This window comes from Ahaetulla prasina, chromosome 10 (genome assembly GCF_028640845.1).
Source record: "Ahaetulla prasina isolate Xishuangbanna chromosome 10, ASM2864084v1, whole genome shotgun sequence".
Classification (NCBI taxonomy): Eukaryota; Metazoa; Chordata; class Lepidosauria; order Squamata; family Colubridae; genus Ahaetulla; species Ahaetulla prasina.
In genome coordinates, this window is record NC_080548.1 from 22,963,805 (window position 1) to 22,987,480 (window position 23,676).

The window sequence follows — 23,676 nt, forward strand, 5'->3', positions numbered from 1 at the left end:
CTGAAACCCACCTCGGATCTGGGTTCAGTTCCAAGTAGGGAAAAAGACACTGGAAACATGGAGACTGCTTGGAAAGATGGTTTAATGTTTTTTTATTTTTTTATTTTTTTATTTGCATTTATATCCCGCCCTTCTCCGAAGACTCAGGGCGGCTTACACTATGTCAAGCAATAGTCTTCATCCATTTGTATATTATATACAAAGTCAACTTTTATTGCCCCCAACAATCCGGCTCCTCATTTTACCTACCTTATAAAGGATGGAAGGATGAGTCAACCTTGGGCCTGGTGGGGCTTGAACCTGCAGTAATTGCAAGCAGCTGCTGTTAATAACAGACTGTCTTACCAGTCTGAGCCACTGTCCTGGTGGACAGGATCACATGGTTTGAGTTCCTGAACCGAAAAGGTGATCACATGCTTCAAGATTGTGGGTGAAGAACCAGAGAGGAAAGGAAAAGAGACCAAGATGCTGAGTGCCTGAGTTTATAACCTCTGTTGGGCCCGCACCTTAGTGTTTCCTGTTCCTGTATAAGAAATGTATCCTGATTGGTTGTCAAACTCCCAGGTGGTCTAGGGGGTCTTAGCTAACTTTGTAGGTTGTCTCTCAAGCTTGCTTGAGCCTTGCCATGTGGTGAGTTTCTGTTGCTAGATAGGTCCCATTGTGTTAGAGATGATGGTCCATTGACGAAGGTGGGGGGGGGGAATGAGTGAGCTTGGCTGAGGCCTTAATGGTCCATTGACAAAGGTGGATGAGTTTCTGCCTCTGCTGACAAAGGTGGGGGAGGCAGGAAGTTGCTTCGTCTTTAAAACAGGTTTCTCCATTTCTCATCCAGGAAAATATAATATTCTGCCCTTTTAATATTTCCTAAAACATTTCATTCTTCTAGGGGATGGGTGGGTGCTAACTTTCTGCAGACTCAAAGATACAATAGTCAATCCTGGTGTCCATCAGGTCACAAAAAGTTGAAAGCGACTGAGTTGTGGGAACTCACATTGTCTTAATATGTTATACTAGTGACATTGGACATCATGTGAAGCCAAAACATTCAATGGGACATTGCATGTTGTTACATGAAGGTATGTAACAATTTTTTATTTTTTTATTTATTTTTATTTTTATTTTGTCACAACAGTATACGCAAACATTGACATAAAACAACAACACATCATATAAACATATATATAAGCAAAAGTATGCAACAATTATATTAATTTGATATAATGAAAGGGAACAATAGGACAGGAACGGTAGGCACTTTTGTGCTCTTATGCACGCCCCTTATAGTCCTCTTAGGAATGGGGTGAGGTCAATAGTAGACAGTTTTTGGTTGAAGTTTTTGGGATTTTACGAAGAGACCACAGAGTCAGGTAGTGAATTCCAAGCGTTAACAACTCTGTTACAGAAGTCATATTTTCTGCAATCAAGTTTGAAGCGGTTAACATTAAGTTTGAATCTATTGTTTGCTCTTGTATTATTGTGATTGAAGCTGAAGTAGTCTTTAACAGGAAGGACATTGCAATAGATGATTCTGTGTTCTGTTTTCTTATTCTTATTCTTATTATTTCGTATTCTGTTTTTTATTCTGTTTTCATAGTCCAAGTTTGATATTTAATATGTTACCTGGTTTCTCTATCCTTATTTAAAACTGACAATAGATGTTTCTATGTAGAATTTTCAAACCTTTTCCGAACTCTTTCTCTGCAGATGAAATGACTATTCAGGAAATGGCCTGAATGACCTTCATATCAACTTCCTAAAAATTATAGGAATTATAGTAATCCAGTAAATCCGAAGGGCATCGGGCTAATAGAAACTGTAGTTACAAATCTGTAGTCATTAATGTGTGTAATCTGGAGTTTTATCACCTTTTTTTTTTTAAATCCAGCTGACAAAGAACTGCCAGATGTGACATCTACTATCCAACCTGGTTCTGTAGCCAAACTATTCAGCACTGAAGCCACGCTGAGGTAATAAAGAACTGAACAAGGGTCCCAAGGAGATTGACAGGTGTTAGTTTTTCTTACCCGGTTGGTGATATTTCAGGTTTTTAAGAACCAGAAGACGTAAATTCGTATCTCATAATTGCCATCAATTCCACGACAGGTCTTCGTGAAAACAGTCTGCAGCTGAAGCTCACTATTCTTTTGCAAAATGGAAATAAGAGGTTTTTGAAGAAAAGGGTTGTCCAAAAAGTCCTCGTCAGAAGAACCCATCAGTTCAGGCCTACCCTTGCAATACTAATGTTGAGAGCCTCCCCTGTGAGAAATTGTAGGTGACACTGGGACAGGATTGTAAAGGAAAGCAGAAATAAACTATCAGGAGGTAAAAAAAAAAAATGAGGCGATTGGTGGTTTATCTCATTACAACTCAGTCCAGGTAGTGAGATACCTGGGAAGAAACATTACAAATCATTCAAAACGTTCTACTTTAATTAACCCCGCTATAAATGAGGCCAGGGAAATTCCAAGACCAGTGTGGGAAGAAATATCCGTTCAGGTTCAGTTCTAAGCTGGGAGAAAAATGCCGGAAACGACATGAAGGCTGATTGGAAAGATGGGTGTACTGAACCAGAATCACAAAGACAGTTCTGGGAACAGCTGAACAAAATGGTTGAATGAGTGGATGGATCTTTAGAGGTTTCTGTGACTTTGAAGGTTGAACTGTTCTGGGGGTGGGGCAATGAAGGGGCTTGTGTTCTGAAAGGGTGTTGGTTAGTGGTGGGTTTCAATTATTTTACTACAGGTTCTGTGGGTGTGGCTTGGTGGGCGTGGTGTGGCTTGGTGGGCGTGGCTTGGTGGGCATGGCAGGGGAAGGATACCGTAAAATCTCCATTCCCTCCCCAATCCAGAGGAAGGTTACTGCAAAATCCCTATTTCTTCTGGGACTTGGGAGGCAGAGACTAGATGGGGGCGTGGCCAGTCAGAATTTTTACTACCGGTTCTTCGAACTACTCAAAATTTCTGCTACCGGTTCTCCAGAACTGGACAGAACCTGCTGAAACCCACCTCTGGTGTCGTTGCAATTCCTATTGTGGGTAATGGCTTTCTGCCCTGTGTTGGATATTGGGTGAAGGGCTGCTTTCTAATCCTACCATTCTGCCTTTGTTAGCTGTCAAACTTTGCTGCCAGGAGTTTCGAAATATCCTGTCTGGAATGGGCTTCCCCTGGTCGTATTTGCTTTGCTTATGAATAGAGCTATCTAGATACTTGTCTTCCTCTGTCAATAAGCTCTTTATCTCCTTAAGTGCTGGCATCTGCTGTGGGCTATTAAGAGAGACTGGGGGCTGCTTCCTTCTGCCTCTAAAAACTTCTTTCTCCATTTCCCTGTTAGAGAATCATAATATTCTGCCTTTTAAATATTTCCCAAAATATTACATTCTTCTGCGGGTGGGTGAGGGTGGGGGCTTCCCACACCAGTTTCCAAGATTCTGTCTATACTTCTAATCTAGCACTAATGATCCTTTACTGAACTCTGTGTAGGTCCTTGATCTTTCCCAATGTTGGAAGAAATATCCATCTGGGTTCAGTTCCAAGTGGGGACAAAGACACTGGAAACATGGAGGCTGCTTGGAAAGATGGTTTAATGGTGGTCAGGATCACATGGCTTGAGTTCCTGAACAGAAAAGGGCTGAGATCCTGTGTGCTCCCTGGCTTTATGCTTTTTCTGAGCTTTGAACTTTCTGGGGCACAGGAAGAGTATCCTGATTGGTTTTCAGACTCCCAGGTGGTCTAGGGGTCTTAGCTAACATTGTAGGTTGTCCCTCAAGCTTGCCTGAGCCTTGCCATGTGGTGAGTTTCTGTTCTATTGTGTTGCAAATGATGGTCCATTGAGGAAGGTGGGGGGGTTGAGTGAGCTTGGCTGAAGCTTTAATGGCCCATTGACAAAGGTGGGGGGGAGTCAGGAAGCTGCTTTGTCTTTAAAACATGTTTCTCCATTTCTCATCCAGGGAAATATATTCTGCCTTTTAAATATTTTCTAAAATATTTCATTCTTCTAGGAGGGGGGTGGGTGCTAAATTCCTACACCAGCTTCCAGGGCTTATCAGCCCACAACTATATATACATTTTTTTTAAAAAAATGTCTTCTTCCAGGTTCACCCCCGAGAGTTCAGACAACAAGGAACTGCTGACCTGCAAGGCTGCAAACACAGTGACTTTAATACCAGTCGCTGTCAGCTTCAGCATGAACATCCTGTGTAAGTTGTTTGGAATGCTTTGTCAGGCATTCTACCCAGGATTAAGGAAGTGTCATCAAAATAACTGGGCAAGTGCTCAAGGCAATTCCTATTACCGTGTTAATAAAAAACAAACAGAAAAGGAAGTGGGCTGGGGAGAGGAGGAGGAGAAGGATAAGGATGGAAGGAGGAGACAGGACAGGAGAGAAATCACAGGAGAGAAACGTAATGAAGAAGGGGACGGGAACCAGGAATGCCAGCTAAGGAAAGCAAATGGAGAAGATCAGCCAAGGGAATCATTGAGATCATGAATGGTGTTTTTGAGACCGTTCTTAAAACAAGCTGGCTGGGGAATTCTGGGAGTTGAAGTTCTTGCCAAGGCTGAGAAACGCTGTCCTAATGGATGAAAGGTTTCCTCACCCTTGGAATACAGATGAAGCTTTGGGAGGAAATGACAAGGTAGCATCACACACCAGGCAAGATGCTAAGAATTTCCAAAAGTTTAGTCGAGTCTGAAGTGTTTTTGATAGTGGTTTTCTCTCTCTCTCTCTCTCTCTTTTTTTGACAGTCCCACCTCAGCTGCCTGTCATCAAGGGCTACACAGGAGCCGTTGTAAAAAACAAGGAACTGAAACTGACCTGCATTTCTCCAAGTGGGAATCCCCTGGCTACACTGCAGTGGCTCAAGGTGAGCAGAAGAAGTTTAATAAAGTATTTAAGTTTTGGATTTACGGGGTGCTGTGTGAGTAAAATCCCTAGCTTGGAATTTCTGGATTGGAACCCAGTAAGGGAGGGAATAATAATGACAGATATGCATTTTTTTTTCCTTGTTGCAAGAATTTTGCTTTGTTGTGTTCAGATCAGAGACATGCTTAAATTAGAATATTTCTATTTAATAGATGCAATTAAACTTATCAGTAATTGCATTCCTTAGTACATGGCTAGATTTGCATAAAATACTTAACTTGGTTGCTGAGTTAACCAATATGGTTATTGTCTAGCAGCAATGGCACTCAAAGCTAATCACATACCTATAACTAGTCTACAAATGGTTTAAATTGTTGTTCATTGTTTTAATAAGGCTTCCTTTGTAATGCCTCCAATTTACTCTTTTTTGACTCAGTGACTGAGTGCATAAAATGTGTTTAACTTGTTTCATTGCCTTAGTCCATTTTGTGTATTTGCATGTTGAATCCTACTAAGTTTCTACAGTACATTTCTCCCATTGTGCCAAACACTATCCAATAATAAAACTAATCTTAGCCTATTGTGAGAATGCAGCTGCAGCTAAGTCTTTAATTGATTCTCTTAAATATGTCTTACAAACCTAGTTATTTGGGGCACATTTCATCTGTGGGGAAATTCACCCAAGGAGGAATAATTCATGGGGAGGGGTGTAGGCAGCTTGCTTAAGCTGCTGAATGCCAGCATGGAGTATGGGAAGTTCTTGATTTCTGACTAGTTGCTTAGAATAGAATAGAATAGAATAGAATAGAATAGAATAGAATAGAATAGAATAGAATAGAATAGAATAGAATAGAATTTATTGGCCAAGTGTGATTGGACATACAAGGAATTTGTCTTGGTGCATATGCTCTCAGTGTACATAAAAGAAAAAATACCTTCATCAAGGTACAACATTTACAACACAAATGATGGCCATAGGGTACAATTTAACCCTTAATGATAGCAACAAAAAGTTACAGTCATACAGTCATAAGTGGAAAGAGATTGGTGATGGAAGATTAATAGTAGTGCAGATTTAATAAATAGTTTGACAGTGTTGAGGGAATTATTTGTTTAGCAGAGTGATGGCGTTCGGGAAAAAACTGTCCTTGTGTCTAGTTGTTCTGGTGTGCAGTGCTCTATAGCGTCATTTTGAGGGTAGAAGTTGAAACAGTTTATGTCCTGGATGTGAGGGATCTGTAAATATTTTCACGGCCCTCTTCTTGATTTGTGCAGTATACAGGTCCTCAATGGAAGGCAGGTTGGTAGCAGTTATTTTTTTCTGCAGTGAATGTTCATTTATGCCTGACCCCACAAAAGGGACTTATGATCCAGATTTGAAGTTTTTGACATCCGACCCACCTCCACCCTTGCAGTCATGTGACCTCATTTGGGGCAATCAACAGTCAACCTGGCTTTATGGCTGTTTGTGGCATTCTGGGATCACATGACTGCAATTTATAATGTTTCTTCTGGAAACTGACATTTTTCTGGAAAAAAAAATTGGAAAAATGGTTCAAATCAGGGGTGAAATCCAGCAGGTTCTGACAGGTTCTGGAGAACCGGTAGTGGAAATTTTGAGTAGTTTGGAGAACCAGCAAATACCACCTCTGGCAGGCCCCAGAGTGGGGAATGGAGATTTTGCAATATCCTTCCACCAGGAATGGGGAGGGAATGGAGATTTTGCAGTATCCTTCCCCTGCCACGCCCACCAAGCCACACCACGCCCACCAAGCCACCCCCACAGAACCGGTAGTAAAAAAAAAGTGGATTTCACCACTGGTTCAAATTAATGACCGTGATGTTTGCTTAATGGTTACGGCATTCACTTAAAGACTGCTGCACAAAAAGGCTGTAAAATCAGTACAGACACAGGATGAACCTGTTTTACATCTGCCATGAGTTATGGCTGAAATTGTGGGCTCAGTTACAATAGTAAATCGAGGACGTTCTTTAATACCAAGAGGGAAAAAGGCAAGCATCTTTTAATAGAGAGAAAACATCCTTAGAGAGCAGGGGTGTCAAACTTGATTTCATCCAGGGCCACATCAAGGTTGTGTTTGACCGCCCTGAGTCAATTTTATACCGCCCTGAGTCCTTCGGGAGAAGGGCGGTATAAAAATCAAATCAAATAAATAAATAAAATAAATAAATAAGACCACGGGGGTGAGTGAGTGGCCCTGGCTGGGGTGGCCGTGAGTGCGGTCAGCTTGACATCACTCATGTCGGGGGCACAGATGGTGGCCCGAGCCAGCGAAAATGGGCTCCTGAGCTCCATTTTCAGCTGTTATGGCCTCTTGCAACCCTCTGCCAGCAAAAACGGAGCTCGGGAGGGCCGCACACGACCCTCTCAAGCTCCATTTTCACTGTCAGAGGCACCGCGGGCCAGTCCTTCGCTGTTTCCAGTCCTTTGCTGTTTCCAAATCTAAGCACCATACGGGCCAAATCTAAGCACTCTGCAGGCTGAATCTGGCTCCCGAGCCATGAGTTTGACACCCCTGTTATAGAGGAAGGACAAACAAAGAAGGCAAGAAACTGATGGCTTTGAAGAGGCGTTGTGGGTGGTGTATGATGGGCCAGCAGCTAAGATCCACCCTGTGCCAGGCTACCACTGCTTCCAACGGCTGCTGATCCCTCTTTTGCTTCATCTGTCTTGCTCTACAGCTACTTCATCTGCCTTCTCACTGCACGTAAGCAGAGATACCAGGGAGGGGGAAGGAATAATGGCTTTCACTTTCCTTGTCTTCTCCTTCCGTAGAGTGTTGCATTTACATATCAATAAAGAAGGAAAGAATGCTGCTCCGCATAACATTTACATGTGCAAATGTACAGAGATAAATGAATGTAAATAGAAGTCAACTTAGCTCCCGGTCAAGGGGGTTGGGGTGGTGGTGGGTGGGAAATTGACGGTCTCAGTTTGCTGATATGTATAAACTAAAAATTGACGACCATTGACGGTCTCAGTTTGCTGATATGTATAAACTACGTTTGGTGAGATTGGACTGGACAGTTCTTCAAACGGAGGATGCTTTCATACTATTAATGGTCTCTTGTAAAGTCAGAACCACAAAAAACCCCTAATATGTTACTTCTAGGCCAGTGATGGTGAACCTTTTTGGCACAAAGTGCCCAAACCAGAGCACCAGAAACCCGACGATCAGCTGGCCGGCGTGCTTGCGTGCCTTGGAAAACCGAAAACCAGCTGGCGGGTGTGCATGCATGCCTCGGAAACCAAATGACCAGCTGGCTGGTGCACATGCGTGCCTCAGCAAACCGATGACCAGCTGGCTGAGCTGGGGCAACAGCACGCGTGCCCACAGAGAGGGCTTGGCGTGCCATCTCTGACACATGTGCCATAGGTTCGCCATCATCGTTCTAGGCTCTTTGATGGGTCTGCCTCCACGCTTGAGGTTTCAGACTCATTGTTGGGCATCTCAGGTGATGGTCTTCTGTCTTTCAGAACGATGAAGTCATTTCCAGGAACTGGGAGACAGATGACACCAGCCAATTGTCTCGAAGTTCCTTGAGCCTGAAAATCACACCAGAAGACAACATGGCTGTAGTGAGGTGTCAGGCCATGAACCAAGTTTTATCTCGGCCTTTGCAGTCCAGCATTGTTCTGAAAGTGACCTGTGAGTGCCAGCCAGCTTCTTTAGCAATGCTGTCCTTCTCTCTGTGCCTATATCTCTAAGGCTTCTTCCCCAGTTAATTTCTACAGCTGCTGTCTCCATTTCTTCTGTTTCTGTATAGCAGGGGTCCTCAAACTACGGCCCGTGGGCCGGATATGGCCCACTGAAGCCATTAATCCAGCCCACGCTGGACCACCAGGCTTCCCCGTCCACATCACCCCACCTATCTGCCGGCCCCCATCCACCTTCTGGAGGCCAAAAACAGGATACGCAAAGGCCTCAGGGGCCTCTCAGGCCTCCAGAGAGAAAGACACACACACACACACACACACACACACACAAATAGAAGTCCCTCATACACACCTCAAGGCAGCCACATCCCTTCAGTAACCTGCTTTCCACTACCAGGAGCATAACAAATTAAAGTTTAATTTGTGTGTATTATTTAGACTGCTAAATTGGCCATACCCACCCAGTCACATGAGCACCTAGCCATGGCTGCCTAGCCAGTCCGGCCCCTCAACAGTTTGAGGGACCATGAATTGGCCCCCTATTTAAAAAAATTGAGGACCCCTGCTGTATAGAAATGGTGGTTCCTAGATGCATTAGGCAATCTTATAACCGTGATTTTTTCCCCCCAAACAAGGAGATAGATGTGCCCCATCAGGCGTGTGAAAAGCAATGGCATTGTTCTTTTTGTGGGAGGGAAAGTTATAGTGAGCATTCTGAAAAATGTCCACCCGGTGATGTGAGGGAGGGTTGGGGTGTCTCTCCCATAACAACGGATCACTTTCTTTCTTTCCCTCCCTCCCATATTTCTGAATGGCAGTTCCTCCTGAGCAGGTGAAAATCATAGGCTCCAGCAGCACTGAAGAAAACCAAGAGATCTTCCTGACCTGCTCCACTTCTACAAGCAACCCACCAGTGATGCTACGCTGGTGGCTGGGATGGAGAGAGCTCAATGCTACCGAAACCGCCGTTACAGAGGTAGGCAAGCCCAAAAGACTGGAGGACCATGAGTCAACTGGAATGTGTTGTGGCCCGCAGCAGATTCAGACAGTGAGGAGGTTGGGGAGGAACAGGGGCCAGTCCTGGAATCTGGGGAAGGCTCTGAGGAGGGCTCTGCATCAGAGGCAGAGATGGGGTCAGGGCCGTCTGACAGTTGTCAGTTGCCTTCGGAGTTGGACATCAGTGAGGCAGAAGAACAGCTGGATCCTGTTCCCAGTGTGCGCATGCTCAGAGCTGCCAGGAGAAGGGAACAGCTAAGGAACAAGGGTCGACTCAGGAGTAAAGCCACATGTGAACGGTGAATAGACCCTCCCATAGAGAATAAAAAGGAGCGAAGGGGAGGGGAATTTGCAGGAGACAATTAGTTCATTTGGGTGAAGATCTGTTCCTGCATTCTTGCCAAGTATTGTCGGTTACAGTATGGAGTCTGAAAGATATCAGCCTGGCCACTCTCCAAGCCTCATAAAGGTCAGTAATTGTGAACTATCTTGAAAGACTGTGGGAGAGGAAAGACTTTGCTGGAGAGGAATTCACTGTAAATTAAATAAAAGGGGTTTATCGGGACGAGGACATGGCTTCATGCTGCTGGGAAAGGTTAGGTCAGAACAGAATGATTCCCTTGGTAGATCTGACTCACCTGGAGATCATTTTTTTTCCTGGACACTGGGGTTGTTCAAAGACAGTGACGGCTTGCTCTGTGACCAAATAAGGCCCTCAGAAAAGCAGACTGGCTACATAGCAGGGGTGGGTTCTACTTACCTTTACTACTGGTTTGCAGCGGGATCGCGCAAAGCTTCCTGATGATGTCAGGTTTGGTGGGCGGAGCCTCCCCCCCCCCCGGTTTTACTGACGGTTCACAAGAACCGGTCCGAAGCAGGGGCAACCCACCACTCTACATAGGTATCTTTTCTTTTATGTACACTGAGAGCATATGCACCAAGACAAATTCCTTGTGTATCCAATCACACTTGGCCAATAAAAATTCTATTCTATTCTATTCTATAAAATTCTATTCTATTCTATTCTATTCTATTCTATTTTTTTCTCTCCTTGGCAAATAGTAGTCACTGAGTAAAATTTGCTTTCCTCTTGCAGGCAGAGTATGGAGGAATGACCACTGTATCCAATCTGACATATATAGGATATCGAGAGGACAATGGTCTCCTCCTGATCTGTGAGGCCTTCAACGAAGCCATCATGTACACCAAGAGTGCTTCGGTTACTCTCAGAGTAACATGTGAGGATGAGGATGGGAACCAGCAGGGTTATGTTGCATTTTAAGCCTCTCTTCTTCCTGCTAATTGGTTTTCCCCCCCTCCTATTTTTTTTTTACCTCAGATCCACCTCAGAAAATCTGGCTTAATGTGCCACCACCAGAGACATATTTTCGAGCTGGCGTTGAAATCAAACTCGTTTGTTTTGCCAGTGGTGGGAACCCTTTGCCTCGTCTTGATTGGTACAAGGTACCAAAGCACTTTAATGTCCTCTTCTCCTTCATCATGGTCCTTGAGACCACTGCAAGGGTTTTTAGTGAAGATACCAAGATCCCCATTCCTCTAGCACAGGGGTCTCCAGCCTTGGCAACTTTACGACTTGTGGACTTCAACTCCCAGAATTTCTCAGCCAGCGTGTGCTGGCTGAGGAATTCTGGAAGTTGAAGTCCACAAGTCGTAAAGTTGCCAAGGCTGGAGACCCCTGCTCTAGCAATAGCACTTAGATTTATATACCGCTTCACAGTGCTTTTACAGCCCTCTCTAAGCGGTTTACAGTGTCAGCCTATTGCCCCAACAATCTGGGTCCTCATTTTACCTACCTCGGAAGGATGGAAGGCTGAGTCAACCTTATTTATTATTTATTTATTAAATTTGTATACCGCCCTTCTCCCGAAGGACTCAGGGCGGTTCACAGCCAAGTAAAATAGACAATATATAAATACAATTTAAAATACACTTAAAAAACTTATTAAAATTGGCCACAATTAAAATTTAAAACTAAAACCCATTTAAAAACCCATAAATTTAAAAAACTAACCCAGGCCAGCGCAGATAAATGAGGTTGAGGTCCGGAAGTTGACGAAGTCCTGGGGAGGTCGCTCCAGAACACTGTCGGCACTCTGTGAGAGCGCACGGTCGGTGAGAGGTATTCAGGCGGTCCTGAGCCTGGTGAAATTTGAACTGCCAAATTGCAGGCAGCCGGCAGGCAGCAGAAGGAGCCTGCAGTACTGCACTCTAACCACTGCGCCACGTTGGCTTTTAATCTCTAGCGTAACCTCTTGGTGTCTGCACCAACAATTCCTTGCATATATAAGCCTCTCTCTAAATTTCAGAGAGAAGCTGCCAAATCTTGCAAGATTGGACATTCTTACTTAAAATCTACCATGTTTTCAACTCGAGATAGCAGAACGGTCCCTACAGCTGACCTTCAGTTTACATCCCTGAGTGCAAAAACTTTTGATGACAATTCACATAACAACAACAACAACAACAAAAAACAACAGAAAAGGCTACTCTGGCTCATGCTCTGTCTCCAAAATCCATCCATATTAGCTTTTTGCCAAAAGAACTCACTTCTCTTTCCTGCAGAAACTACCTTTGCCTGGTGGGATGTGTCTGGTTTTCGGACTGCATAATATTAAGCCACTGCTTTTTGTAAGCCTTGGTTTATAGTATATACCATGGTTATACCCAGCGGTGGGATTCAAGTAATTTAACAACTGGTTCTCTGCCCTAACGACTGGATGGGTGGGTGTGGCCATGGTAGGCGTGACCAGGGGTGTGTGACAGGCAGTACTTGGCCTCCTGCACCCCCATGGAAGCAAAAATTGGCCGCAGGGTGCCCGTTTTGGGCCTAGTAGGCCTCCCTGTAGCCTCCTGGAAGCAAAAACAGGCCGCGGGAGGGGGGCACACCACATCCCCTGCAGCCCATTTTGGGCCTAGTAGGCCTCCCTGCACTTACCTGGGAGACAAAATGGGGCACGGGGAGACTTCTGGAAGGGGCAGGGCGAGGTGGGGCCAGCCAGCAATTTAACAACCGGTTCAGTTGAAGTGGTGTGAACCGGTTGAATCCCACACTGGTTATACCAGGGGTCTCCAAACTTGGAATCTTTAAGACTTATGGACTTCAACTCCCAGAATTCTCCAGCCAGACATGCTGGCTGGGGAATTCTGGGAGTTGAAGTTCACAAGTCTTAAAAGTGTTGGAGTTTGGAGATCTCTGGGTTATACCATCGTTTTTCCAGCCTTGGCAACTTTAAGATATTTTAACTCCCAGAATTCCCCAGCCAGCATTCCAGAGTTAGAAGTCCACCCATCTTACAAGTTGCCAAGTTTCAAAAACACTGGCTTATAGACCAATGAGCAATGAGTTTCTCCAGCTCATTTAACAAGTCATGCTTGAAGCAAACCGAGGCTTAAAGTGATGCTTGTGTGCTGTTTCCATTCCAGAGTTGATTGGGTAATCCATCTCCTGTAAAGTACTCCAGATCAGACCTAGAATGACAATCATTGACCCACTTTTTTACATTTCAGGTCAGCTCTAATCAGTCTTAGGCAAAGCTGTGTGCCCGATTTGGGGGGAAAAAAAAGGCATGAATGAAAGTTGCAAACTTCCCTTTGCCCGGAGCTTATTTCCTATTATCAGCTCTTTCCGCAGGCATTTCTCTTTGAGCCGGACTTAGATAAAAAAAAAAAAAAAATTATAGCAGAAGAAAATACAGGTAGAGTCCTCCACTTACACCCAACATTGGAATTGGAACTTCCTTAAGTGGCTCATATCTGATTTTATGATTTTTTTCTTATACATGGTCATTAAGCGTATTCAGCTTCCTCCATCGACTTGGATGGAGTCCCCTGGGAAGGTTGTACATGTTGATCACATGATCCTGGAGGGCTGCAACTGTTGGAAAGGCATACCTACCAATTGCCAAGCACCTAAATTTTGATCATGTGACCGCGGTGACGGTCATAAGTCTGAGGTGCAGTCGTCAATCACCTTTTTCAGCTTCATCATAATTTTGAACACTTGTTTAAGGATCATAAGTTGAGGACTATCCAGGGGTTCTATTCAGCAGGTTCTGGAGAACCGGTAGCAGAAATTTTGAATAGTTCAGAGAACCGGCAAATACCACCTCTGGATGGCCCCAGAGTGAGGATGGGAATGGATATTTTGCAGTATCCTTCCCCTGCCACGCTACGCCCCCCCCAAGCCACATCCACAGAACTGGTAGTAAAAAAAATTGAGGTAGGGACTACTATTGGGACTACCTCTAAACTACCTGCAGAGAAAGGGTTCTGTAACTACTGTATTTGGTCAGCCCTTCCCACCTCCCACCATCTAAGCTTTATCCATAATTTAAGCATGGCTTGGTTTAGCAATAGCACTTATATACCACTTTACAGTGCTTTACAGCCCTCTCTAAGCGGTTTAGAGAGCCAGCCTCTTGTCCCCAACAATTTGGCTCCTCATTTTACCCACCTCGGAAGGATGGAAGGCGGAGTCAATCCTGAGCCTGGTGAGATTTGAACTGCCAAATTGCAGGCAGCCGGCAGGCAGCAGAAGTAGGCTGCAGTTCTGCACTCTAACCACTGCGTCACTGTGGCCATTTAGGATTGGGGTTGAAGTTAGGGCCCATTAATCTACTTTATCTGAAGACATTGTTTGCATTAGTATAGGCAAAGCAAACTTAGTTTTCCTAAAACAAGTTTTATTTTTATAATTTGTAGGTGACCTGCACGCTTGCTGGAGGAGTTCGAGTACAGCTGCAGCAATCTCAGCAGAGTGGACATTCGAAGCCTTGTCAGGGCAAACAAGTGAGTGAAAAATCCAAGGCTGGAAACCAAATGTGGCTTTGAAGCACCCCCCCCCCAATGTTCTGGTTGGTTGTCTGGTGGGGGGGGGGATATGCCCCTCCTTGTTGTGAAACCTCCTTTGATTGTTTCCTGTGACCCTCCATACATTTACTTTGAGCCCTTTGTTGCCTTCGATCATGCAAAATTGGAATCTGAGCACAGCATTCTCAAACTATTGATGGCCTTCCAGTTCTATTCTCATATTTCTACTGTCCAAAATAAGTTTGGTTATTCACAGGGGCTTCAATGAGAAGCCTGTTCTGAACCAGAGCTCTTAAACGATCAGCTCCTGGAAATGATGTCACACGATACTGGATATATCCAGTAGTGTAGAGAAGAGCAACCAAGATGATTAGGGGACTAGAGGCTAAAACATATGAAGAACGATTGCAGGAACTGGGTATGTCTAGTCTGATGAAAAGAAGGACCAAGGGAGACATGATGGCAGTCTTCCAATATCTCAGGGGCTGCCACAAAGAAGAGCACGTCAAGTTATTCTCCAAAGCACCTGAGGGCAGGACAAGAAGCAATGGGTGGAAACTAAACAAGGAGAGAAGCAACCTGGAACAAAAGAGAAATTTCCTGACAGTTAGAACAATTAATCAGTGGAACAATTTGCCTCCAGAAATTGTGAATGCTCCAACACTGGAAATTTTTAAGAAGATGTTGCATAACCATTTGTCTGAAGTGGTGTAGGGTTTCCTGCCTAGGCAGGGGGTTGGACTAGAAGACCTCCAAGGTCCCTTCCTACTCTGTTATTCTATATCGAGAAACATCCCTCTCATCCTTTTCTAAGGCAGGCAGTAGGGATTTTTTTCTCTTTGTCAGAGTTGATTTGCTCATCTGAGCCCGCTGAGTCAGATTAACAGTTGTCTTAACTGTTCCACTATGCTTACTATAATATGCATTGCTTCCACAGGATATCAAGTTAGTAAGGGAAGGAACATCTCCAGCCTCATCTGGGAATATTATTTCCAAGGAGTTGGTCTTGACTACGACTCCCAGTGACAACATGGCAACCTACCGCTGCAATGCCACTGGTCCTCCCAGGACCCCTGCACTCACTGCATATACTAGTTTGCTGGTTCAGTGTAAGTTAAAACTCAGCACAGATTGTGCATGTGCAAAAAAGTGCGTGCGCACACACATACATACACACACACACACACAGAATGGGAAGTTCTAAGAGGGTGAGTGGAAGGATGGAGAGGCAGAGAAAGATGGATAGATATAGAATACCTTTTAATATGGGATATTAAAAGGTATTCTATATTCTTATTAAAGATTAGAAAAGAGAGGTAGAAATTAGAAATTGGGAAAATATTATGCATAATGTCACACAATATAATTTACTATAATTAATATGTATACGCAAATGTTAGAAGTTGGAAGATTACTCAGAAAGTCATTAAGAGTTGAAATATTAAAAAGAGCAAGAGATGATGGATAGATATAGAATACCTTTTAATATGGGATTTATTTCATTAAAAATTAGAAACACAGAGGTAGAAATTAGAAATTGGGAAAATATGCATATTGTTACATAAATATAAAGTGTTACAATTACTAAGTATACGTAATTGTTAGAAGTTGGAAGAATACTACTATGTATACTTAAATAGTAGTATTATTGATATAAGTATTGTGTATAAAGTAAATTAACCCAGACAATATACTGTTCACTAAGTAATCATGCATGTTAAAGAAAAAAAAACATAAATAAAATTTATTTTACGAGAGAGACAGAGAAAGAAAAAGATGGACAGATTGACATGGAATTCTTAGGACATCCAAGATTGGCTGTTTGCCTGCAGATATTACCCAATGAAGTAACATCAGTGTGAACGTATGTGGGGCTTGCTGGCTGGCGAATTCTGGGAGTTGAAGTCCACACATCTTTTAAAGTTGCCAAAATTGAACTATCCTGCACTAGACAAAATTGGGGTTGGGTAACTTCCATGTTTCCCCGAAAATAAGACCCTGACTTATATTTTTTTTGAACCCTGAAATAAGTGCTTGGCCTTATTGCCATACGCTCAAAAGCCCGATTGGGGTTATTATCAGGGGATGTCTTATTTTGGGGTAAACAGGGTTGTAGTAACTTGAAGGGATGCAGTGGCTCAGTGGCTAAGACACTGAGCTTGTCAATCGACAGGTTGGCAGTTCAGCAGTTCGAATCCCTAGTGCCGCATGATGGGGTGAGCTCCTGTTATTTGTCCCAGCTTTTGCCAACCTAGTGGTTTGAAAGCACGTAAAAAAAATGCAAGTAGAAAAATAGGGACCATCTTTGGTGGGAAGGTAACAGCGTTTCATGCGCCTTTGGCATTTAGTCTGCCAGCCACATGACCATGGAGACGTCTTCGGACAGCGCTGGCTCTTTGGCTTTGAAACGGAGTTGAGCACCGCCCTCTAGAGTCGGGAACAACTAGCATCTATGTGCAAAGGGATCCTTTACCTTTACCTTTTTAACTTGTAGTACAATGTTTCAAGAAAACACATCAGGGAATGTAGATCCATAGTGAGTCCAGAAAAAGTGGGCTGTTGTGCATTGAAAACTAGCATGTTATGGAGAAAACTAAATGAGGGAATCTTTCTTCCTCCATGCTAGCTAATAAAAGAGAATATTTCTAGTTCCGGGTTGGAATGAGCTACACTAGCAGTGATGATGTTACCTAATTTGGGTAATGAAATGTCTGCAAGAAAATGATTAAGTTCAGAGAGCACCCGGGACTCCTCCATGCAGTCTTTTCACATACACAATATCAATCGATTGAAACAAGCTCTACTGCATTTTCTTTTCCCCTGAATGTTTTGTCCCCAAGAGTTGTGAAGTGCACTGTGAGTGGAAAAATAGGAGCTGAATGTGAAACATGATGGGTAGGGAGCAGGGGTGGGCTTCAAAAATTTTAGCAAGGGGTTCTCTGCCCGGTTGCTGGCTGGGCGTAGCCTAGTCGGCCTCCTGCACCATGGCAGGGGGAGTGTTTTTGTTCTCCCCGGGCTCCGGAGGCTTTGCTCGAGCCTTTGGGAGGGTAAAAATGTCCTCCCCAGGCCCCGGAGGCTCTCTGGAGGCTGGAAACGGGCCCATTTCTGGCCTTCCCGAACTTCTGGTAGGCCCATTTTTCACCGAGCCTTTATGCCACTTACCTGCATCCAAAACGGGCCATGTGGGGACTCCTGGGAGGGGTGGGGCAGGGTGGACGGGGCCACCCAGGAGTGGGATTTGGGAGTTCTCTGAACTGCACAAAATCTTAGCTAGAGTTTCTCCTGAACCCCTGCGAACCCCCGACAGCCCACCCCTGGTAGGGAGTGACAATACAAATCTGAAATACCCTTTCTTTCCTTAGTTCCACCTTTGCATGCCACCATTACAGCAACAGACCAAAATGTGAGACGTGGCCAATCGGTGACGCTGACCTGCAAATCGGGCAGCAGCAACCCTCCTGCTCATCTCACTTGGCTCAAAGATGGAAAAAGGTGAGTAATTCTGCTGATGACCACCTTCTTCAAGCTTCTCTGATTGTCTTTGTAGGTTTTGCCTCTTTCCACCAAGACTGGCTTCAATAGCAATAGCGCTCAGACATATATATAGCGCTTCACACAGCGCTTTACAGCCCTCTCTAAGCGGTTTATAGCGTCTGGGTATGGCCCCCAACAACCTGGTTCCTCATTTTAGCGACCACAGAAGGATGGAAGGCTGAGTCAACCTTGGGCCCATCAGGAACGAACTCCTGGCGGTCGGCAGAGTCAGCCTGCACTATTGCATTCTAACTACTTTTCCACCGTAGCTCTTAAATCGCTCAAGCATAGCAGATGAAGGTCATTCCTTTTGGGTTCATCCTGTAGCATCAAGTCATTGGGTTTGGGGCTCTTTTCCGAACCAATATAATTATTGGATAGCCCAAGATTAATTTTGCATCCAGGGTTGTTTGCAGGGTCTAGTAAAAAGAAAGGCCAGGAGGGCAAATGTATTGGTGTGATGGAAGCCTGTTTTCTATGTGTGTCGTACATGGAGCTTCAGCTTCACCATCACAACTGCTTCTTGACTTTCTTGGCCATATCCTGTGGACACCCTTGGTTGCATCAAATCAAGGATCTGTCCTCTCGTATTAAGAGGAAGGTTGGTTTTAGAGGGAAAGCGTTTTACATTCCCCTCCAGATTAAGTTTTGAGGACCCCCTTAGATATGCCAAATGCTGCTTTAGCATGCATCGTACTGGCTGCGTACTGGCGACCCATTTGGGTCATGTTGTCTTCTTCCCACAATGTCATAAGAACAACAAATCCACACAGGAGAAGGAGGGCAAGAAGAAGAAGATCATCTTTGCTGTATGGAAACGTTCTTCAGCTGTCACTTCGTATTTCCCCCATTGTTCCTCAGTCCTGACCCATCAGGCTTCCGACTTCCCGAGGCTTAGGCTGTAATGTCAACAGAAGAACTAGACAGCTGAATCAGTCCCAAATTTCACTCGGTCCTGCTTTCTGTTTCTGACAGCAGCATGAAACAGGCCTGTCAGAAAACGTGCAAGTGAGGCTACGAAGGCATCAGGTCTTGTCTCTTGCTCATCCCCGGCAGCTGAGCTATGTCAGTAGATTGTCTCTGAATATAGAGGTTCATCTTTGGACTCTTGTCAGAAACATTAAGTTCGGCTGCGATAATCTTCACGCCTTCTCGCCTTCAGGCTGGACGGCGTCAATTTAGGCCAAAGGAAAGCAGAATTTGGAGGTTTCTCAGCATCGGAAAGAGTGACTCTGGTAGTGTCATCTGCAGATCATGGGAAGAGGGTGGAATGCTACGCCTACAGCTCTGTTCTCTCTGAAGGTGTGAACACCTTCTACCAGCTTACGGTCCTATGTAAGTATACGGAAATGTCCCTTAACTACTGTTTCTTTGTTGCTGGAAGTTCAGCTCCGAACGTGAAGCTTTTCATTCAGTGGATTTGTTCAGCTGGCACAGAATGCAGCGGTGAAGGCAGTTATGTGTGCTTCCAGAACAGCACATGTTACACCTCTGCTCCGCTACATCTGTTGCCAGTTTGCTTCTGGGTACAATCCAAACTGTTGGTTTAAATCTTTAAAGCCCTTTGTGGCATGGGAGCGGGCTATCTGAGGGCACCTCTCCCTAGTTACCCATCCTATTAAATCAGGCAGAGGAAGCATGCTGTGTGTACCATCAGCTAGGGCAGTGGTAGCAAACTTTTTACTTACCGAGTGCCTAACAGGAACGTGCTTTGTGCGCTGTGCGCACTCGCGTACCATCAGCAGTAACGTGTGGCTCCTCCCCATGTGCTGCAGTGCGGAACTGCACCATCTGTGCATGTGCACAGCTTTCGCGTGCACCCCCACCATGTGCTGTGCGCGCAACCGCACCATCTGTGCATGCGCACATTTTGTGCATGTGTACTAGTGCACGCTGCACGCACAATCTCATCATCTGTGCGTGCACACAACTTTCGTGCGTGCAACGCACACGCGCAAATGCCATTTGCGCGTGTATGCACTGCACACCAGTCGTCTCGCGCGCATACACAAGCACGCACGTGTGCACGGGAGAGCTCCGAAGACCAGCTGGGTCCCCTGAATTGTGCACATGTGCACCAAGAGACCTGAACACCAGATGGGGTGCGTGTGCATGCGCAGCTTCAGGTGAGCTTGGCAACCGCTTGCGTGCCTGGAAAAACGTCTCTGCATGCCACTTGCCATAGGTTCACCATCATGGAGCTAGGGTGTTCTGACCCAGCTCCCCAAACATGACAATTCCTCTGGCGTGAACTCAAAAGATTCCTTTATTAGGAATGCTGGCAGCCCCGGCAAAAAGTTTCTCTCTCAGGCTAACAAGTCCATCCGGCTGGATGATGAATAGTTGTCTGCTACACCTATTCATCTCCGCCCCCTGCCTTTTATCCCCACAGTTAGGGTGGGGCTTCGCTAGCAGCGGTGGCTCTTCCTTCCCCAGGACTGGCCCATGGATTTCCACTGCTCTCCTCTCCTCTGCCTTCTGTGCAGCCGCATGTCAGACACTGGACCCAGCTGTTCCTCTTCTTCTTCATCAGCCACCTCCAGACCTGGGGGCGCTCTCTCTCTCTCTCTGTCTCTCTCTCCCCTTCCTCTCTCTCCTTCCCTCCCTCCCTCCCTCCCTCCATTCCTTCTTCCCCCTCGGAGAGGTTGCCCTGATGCTGGCCCCGACTCCCACGTCTCCTTCTCCTCCTTTGATTCGGCTGCTGGAGGGTTTGGCGCCCGACAGGCCACAACATAGGGACCTACTTTTGGTGAGTCCCAGGAGATGTATCTTCTCTGCCATAGTGCCTGTCTTATGCAATCTTCTTCCCCTCCAAGGTTAGTTAGCTTAGCTCCATTCCTTCTGACATTCCGAAATCCTTCCAGACCTGGTTATGTTAGTGGGCCTGAGGGTCGCAAGGAACTGGAGACGTGCTCATTGTAGAAGTTGATGGAGTTTTTTTTTTTAATTTGCATTTATATCCCGCCCTTCTCCGAAGACTCAGGGCGGCTTACACTATGTCAAGCAATAGTCTTCATCCATTTGTATATTATATACAAAGTCAACTTATTGCCCCCAACAATCTGGGTCCTCATTTTACCTACCTTATAAAGGATGGAAGGCTGAGTCAACCTTGGGCCTGGTGGGACCTGAACCTGCAGTAATTGCAAGCAGCTGCTGTTAATAACAGACTGTCTTACCAGTCTGAGCCACAGAGGCCCTATTGAGTTGGCTGAAATGGCAAAATTGACTGCTTTGATTAAAGAAAAGAAACATAAGTACTTTTGTTTCCACATGGAGACCACTTCTGAACTTCATGCTTGATGTGGAAAAGAATGAAAATTTTGAGTTGGGTTTTGCCAATTAGACTGATAAAGCTTTATAGAAATGGCTTGTTCATACTATTATGAAAAAAGCAAAAAGTTGTGATATGATGTTCATGCCTTATTTTAACATACCAGAGACAGTTGGAAGTCAATGCTTCTTTTTTCTTTTTTCTTCTTCTTATCTTTCCTCCTTTCCTTCCCCCTCCCTGCTTTTCTATTTATTTTGCATTTTATAATACTTTATAATTCAATAAACAAAGCTGACTGATAAAAAGAACTGGAGACAAGCTTAGATGGATTGCTGTGATAACCATTTTTATCCTCTCCCTGCCTCTGGTTTACATTTTCATTTCTATAATCATTTCTCTTTTATACTTTTTTGTACATGCTTTATAGTTGTTTTATTCAATTGTTGTATGCTGCCTTAGAGTAGCTTTTTGTTATGCATATCTGAGATCCTATAAAACCAATCCCTGAATAGACCTCCAGGCTTTCCTGTGGACATTGACATTCCGCTGGCTAAAAACGATGTTTGATTACTAGGATAATACATGGATGGAAATCTCCAGGAAATCCCAGAGTTAAAGACTGTGAAGACCGTGAAGTTAAGAAAACATCCTGGAGGATAGGAATGGAAGATTGTCTTTTTTTGCGAAGATGACTTGATGGGCAGGGGAAGGAATGGTAGTTTCTATGCTTTGACAGATCTATACATACAGGAAGTCCTCAGTGTCAGGGTTCCAAGTCATACCTCCATATCAAGCAAAACTCCGAAGCAGGTACCGGTAGATTCCTCAAAGAATAGCTTTATTGGAAATATCATATTGGAACAGATCTGGTGAAACCCGACTCTGAAGACTCCCAGGGTTTTCACCTAATTAAAAGTAAAAGTTTCCCCACTTTCTCAAAACAGTCAGTCACATGATCCAATCACGGCTCTGTCTGGTTGCCTGGTGACATCACACCTCCTTCCTCGGACCAGGTGTGAGAATGTCCTTGGTTCCCAAGAGAAAATACTTTGTTTTGGCTACAGCAGTGGTTCTCAATCTTTATAATGCTGCGACCTCTTTAATACAATTCCCCACGATGTGGCAACCCCAACCGTAATATCGCACCTGAAGCCGTATTGGCTAGCGATCTGAACTGCTTGCGATTGCCTTGAGGACGGAGGCATTAAAGCGGAGACTCCTCCCCTATTAAGTTTATCGCACCTGAAGCCAGATTAGGCCAATGATTGGGAGTGATTGCAGCTGGCTTGAGAGGGAGACATCAGAGCAAAGATTTCTCTCTTTTTTAATTGATCACGCCTGAAGCTGAATTCGGCTAGTGATTTGAAGAGCCTGCAGCTGGCTTGTGGAGTCAACCATTGGAGCGCAATTCTTCAACTCACAAGTATACTTCCCATATTTCCGATGGTCTTAGGCGACCCCTGGCAAATCGTCATTTGACCCCCAACAGGGTCCTGACCCACAGGTTGAGAACCGCTGGGCTACAGGATCCCAACTATCTCAAATCCCCCATCCCTGTGGCAACACTGAAGCGTTCAAAAATGGCTTCAGTCAGGTCAGCTTCAGGGTTGACACTCAACTTGAATTGTTAAGCAACAATTCAAAGTTAGGACAGCACTGAAATAAAGTGACTTATGCCTGGTCCTTGCACTTATGACTACTGCTGCATTCCCTGTAGTCATGCGACCGTGATCCACGTGCTTGGCAACCAGCTTGCAATTGTGACCAGTTGCGGCATCCTGCGGTCTTGTGGTCTCCACTTGTGACCTTCCGTGCCAGCTTCTGACAATGAAGTCAAGGGAGAAGCTGGCAGGAGGTCACAAGTTGCAGTCATGTGATGTCTCGCTTAACAACCACACTACCTAACAACAAATTTTCTGATCTTTATTGGTCATAAGTCGAGGACCACCTGTAGACCAATGAGCCAGAAAAGGGAATGTCTCAGTTAGCAATCTTGGCTCTTGAAGCCTCCATGGGCCTGACCTCCAAAAATGTGTGTCTTCATTTCTTTCAACACAGTTCCTCCAGAGTTCTCCCCTGAGCAGACCCACCTAGTGCAAGCTGTGGAGCATGGGTCTGCCCGGTTGCCCCTTTTGGTATCTGCCAGCCCTCCCGAGATTACCTATCGCTGGAGTTTTCTTGGAGAGGTGATCTTAACAGGTGGGTCACACACCTTAGGATGAAATCTAAAGCAGGGGGTCTCCGAGCTTGGCAACTTTAAGATTTGTGGACTTCAACTCCCAGAATTCCTCAGCCAACTTTACTTCTGGGAACTGAAGTCCACAAGTCTTAAAGTGGCCAAGGTTGGAAACCCCGATCTAAAGACCTGAGAACTTGGGTAAGGTAAGAATCGCTGGATATCCTCTTACCTGCTGCATTCTATAAAATTCCCCTAGTCTCACATTTCCTATATCCCTGCTCTTTGCTTTTTAAAAATGTGCATGAAAATGGCCAAGCTGCGCTT

General features: G+C 44.9%; 1 protein-coding gene across 1 annotated transcript in view; it reads left to right on the plus strand.

The window, feature by feature from the left end:
- The window catches only part of NPHS1 (NPHS1 adhesion molecule, nephrin), a 65,473-nt gene that overhangs the window by 13,101 nt on the left and 28,696 nt on the right, over positions 1 to 23,676 (plus strand). The window contains exons 6-17 of the mRNA XM_058196240.1: positions 1,886 to 1,967; positions 4,092 to 4,195; positions 4,743 to 4,861; positions 8,360 to 8,531; positions 9,358 to 9,515; positions 10,632 to 10,773; positions 10,875 to 10,999; positions 14,258 to 14,344; positions 15,303 to 15,474; positions 17,728 to 17,857; positions 19,062 to 19,234; positions 23,232 to 23,372. Of these exons, the coding sequence (XP_058052223.1) occupies positions 1,886 to 1,967; positions 4,092 to 4,195; positions 4,743 to 4,861; positions 8,360 to 8,531; positions 9,358 to 9,515; positions 10,632 to 10,773; positions 10,875 to 10,999; positions 14,258 to 14,344; positions 15,303 to 15,474; positions 17,728 to 17,857; positions 19,062 to 19,234; positions 23,232 to 23,372 (1,605 nt within the window). The remainder of the gene's footprint in view (positions 1 to 1,885; positions 1,968 to 4,091; positions 4,196 to 4,742; positions 4,862 to 8,359; positions 8,532 to 9,357; positions 9,516 to 10,631; positions 10,774 to 10,874; positions 11,000 to 14,257; positions 14,345 to 15,302; positions 15,475 to 17,727; positions 17,858 to 19,061; positions 19,235 to 23,231; positions 23,373 to 23,676) is intronic.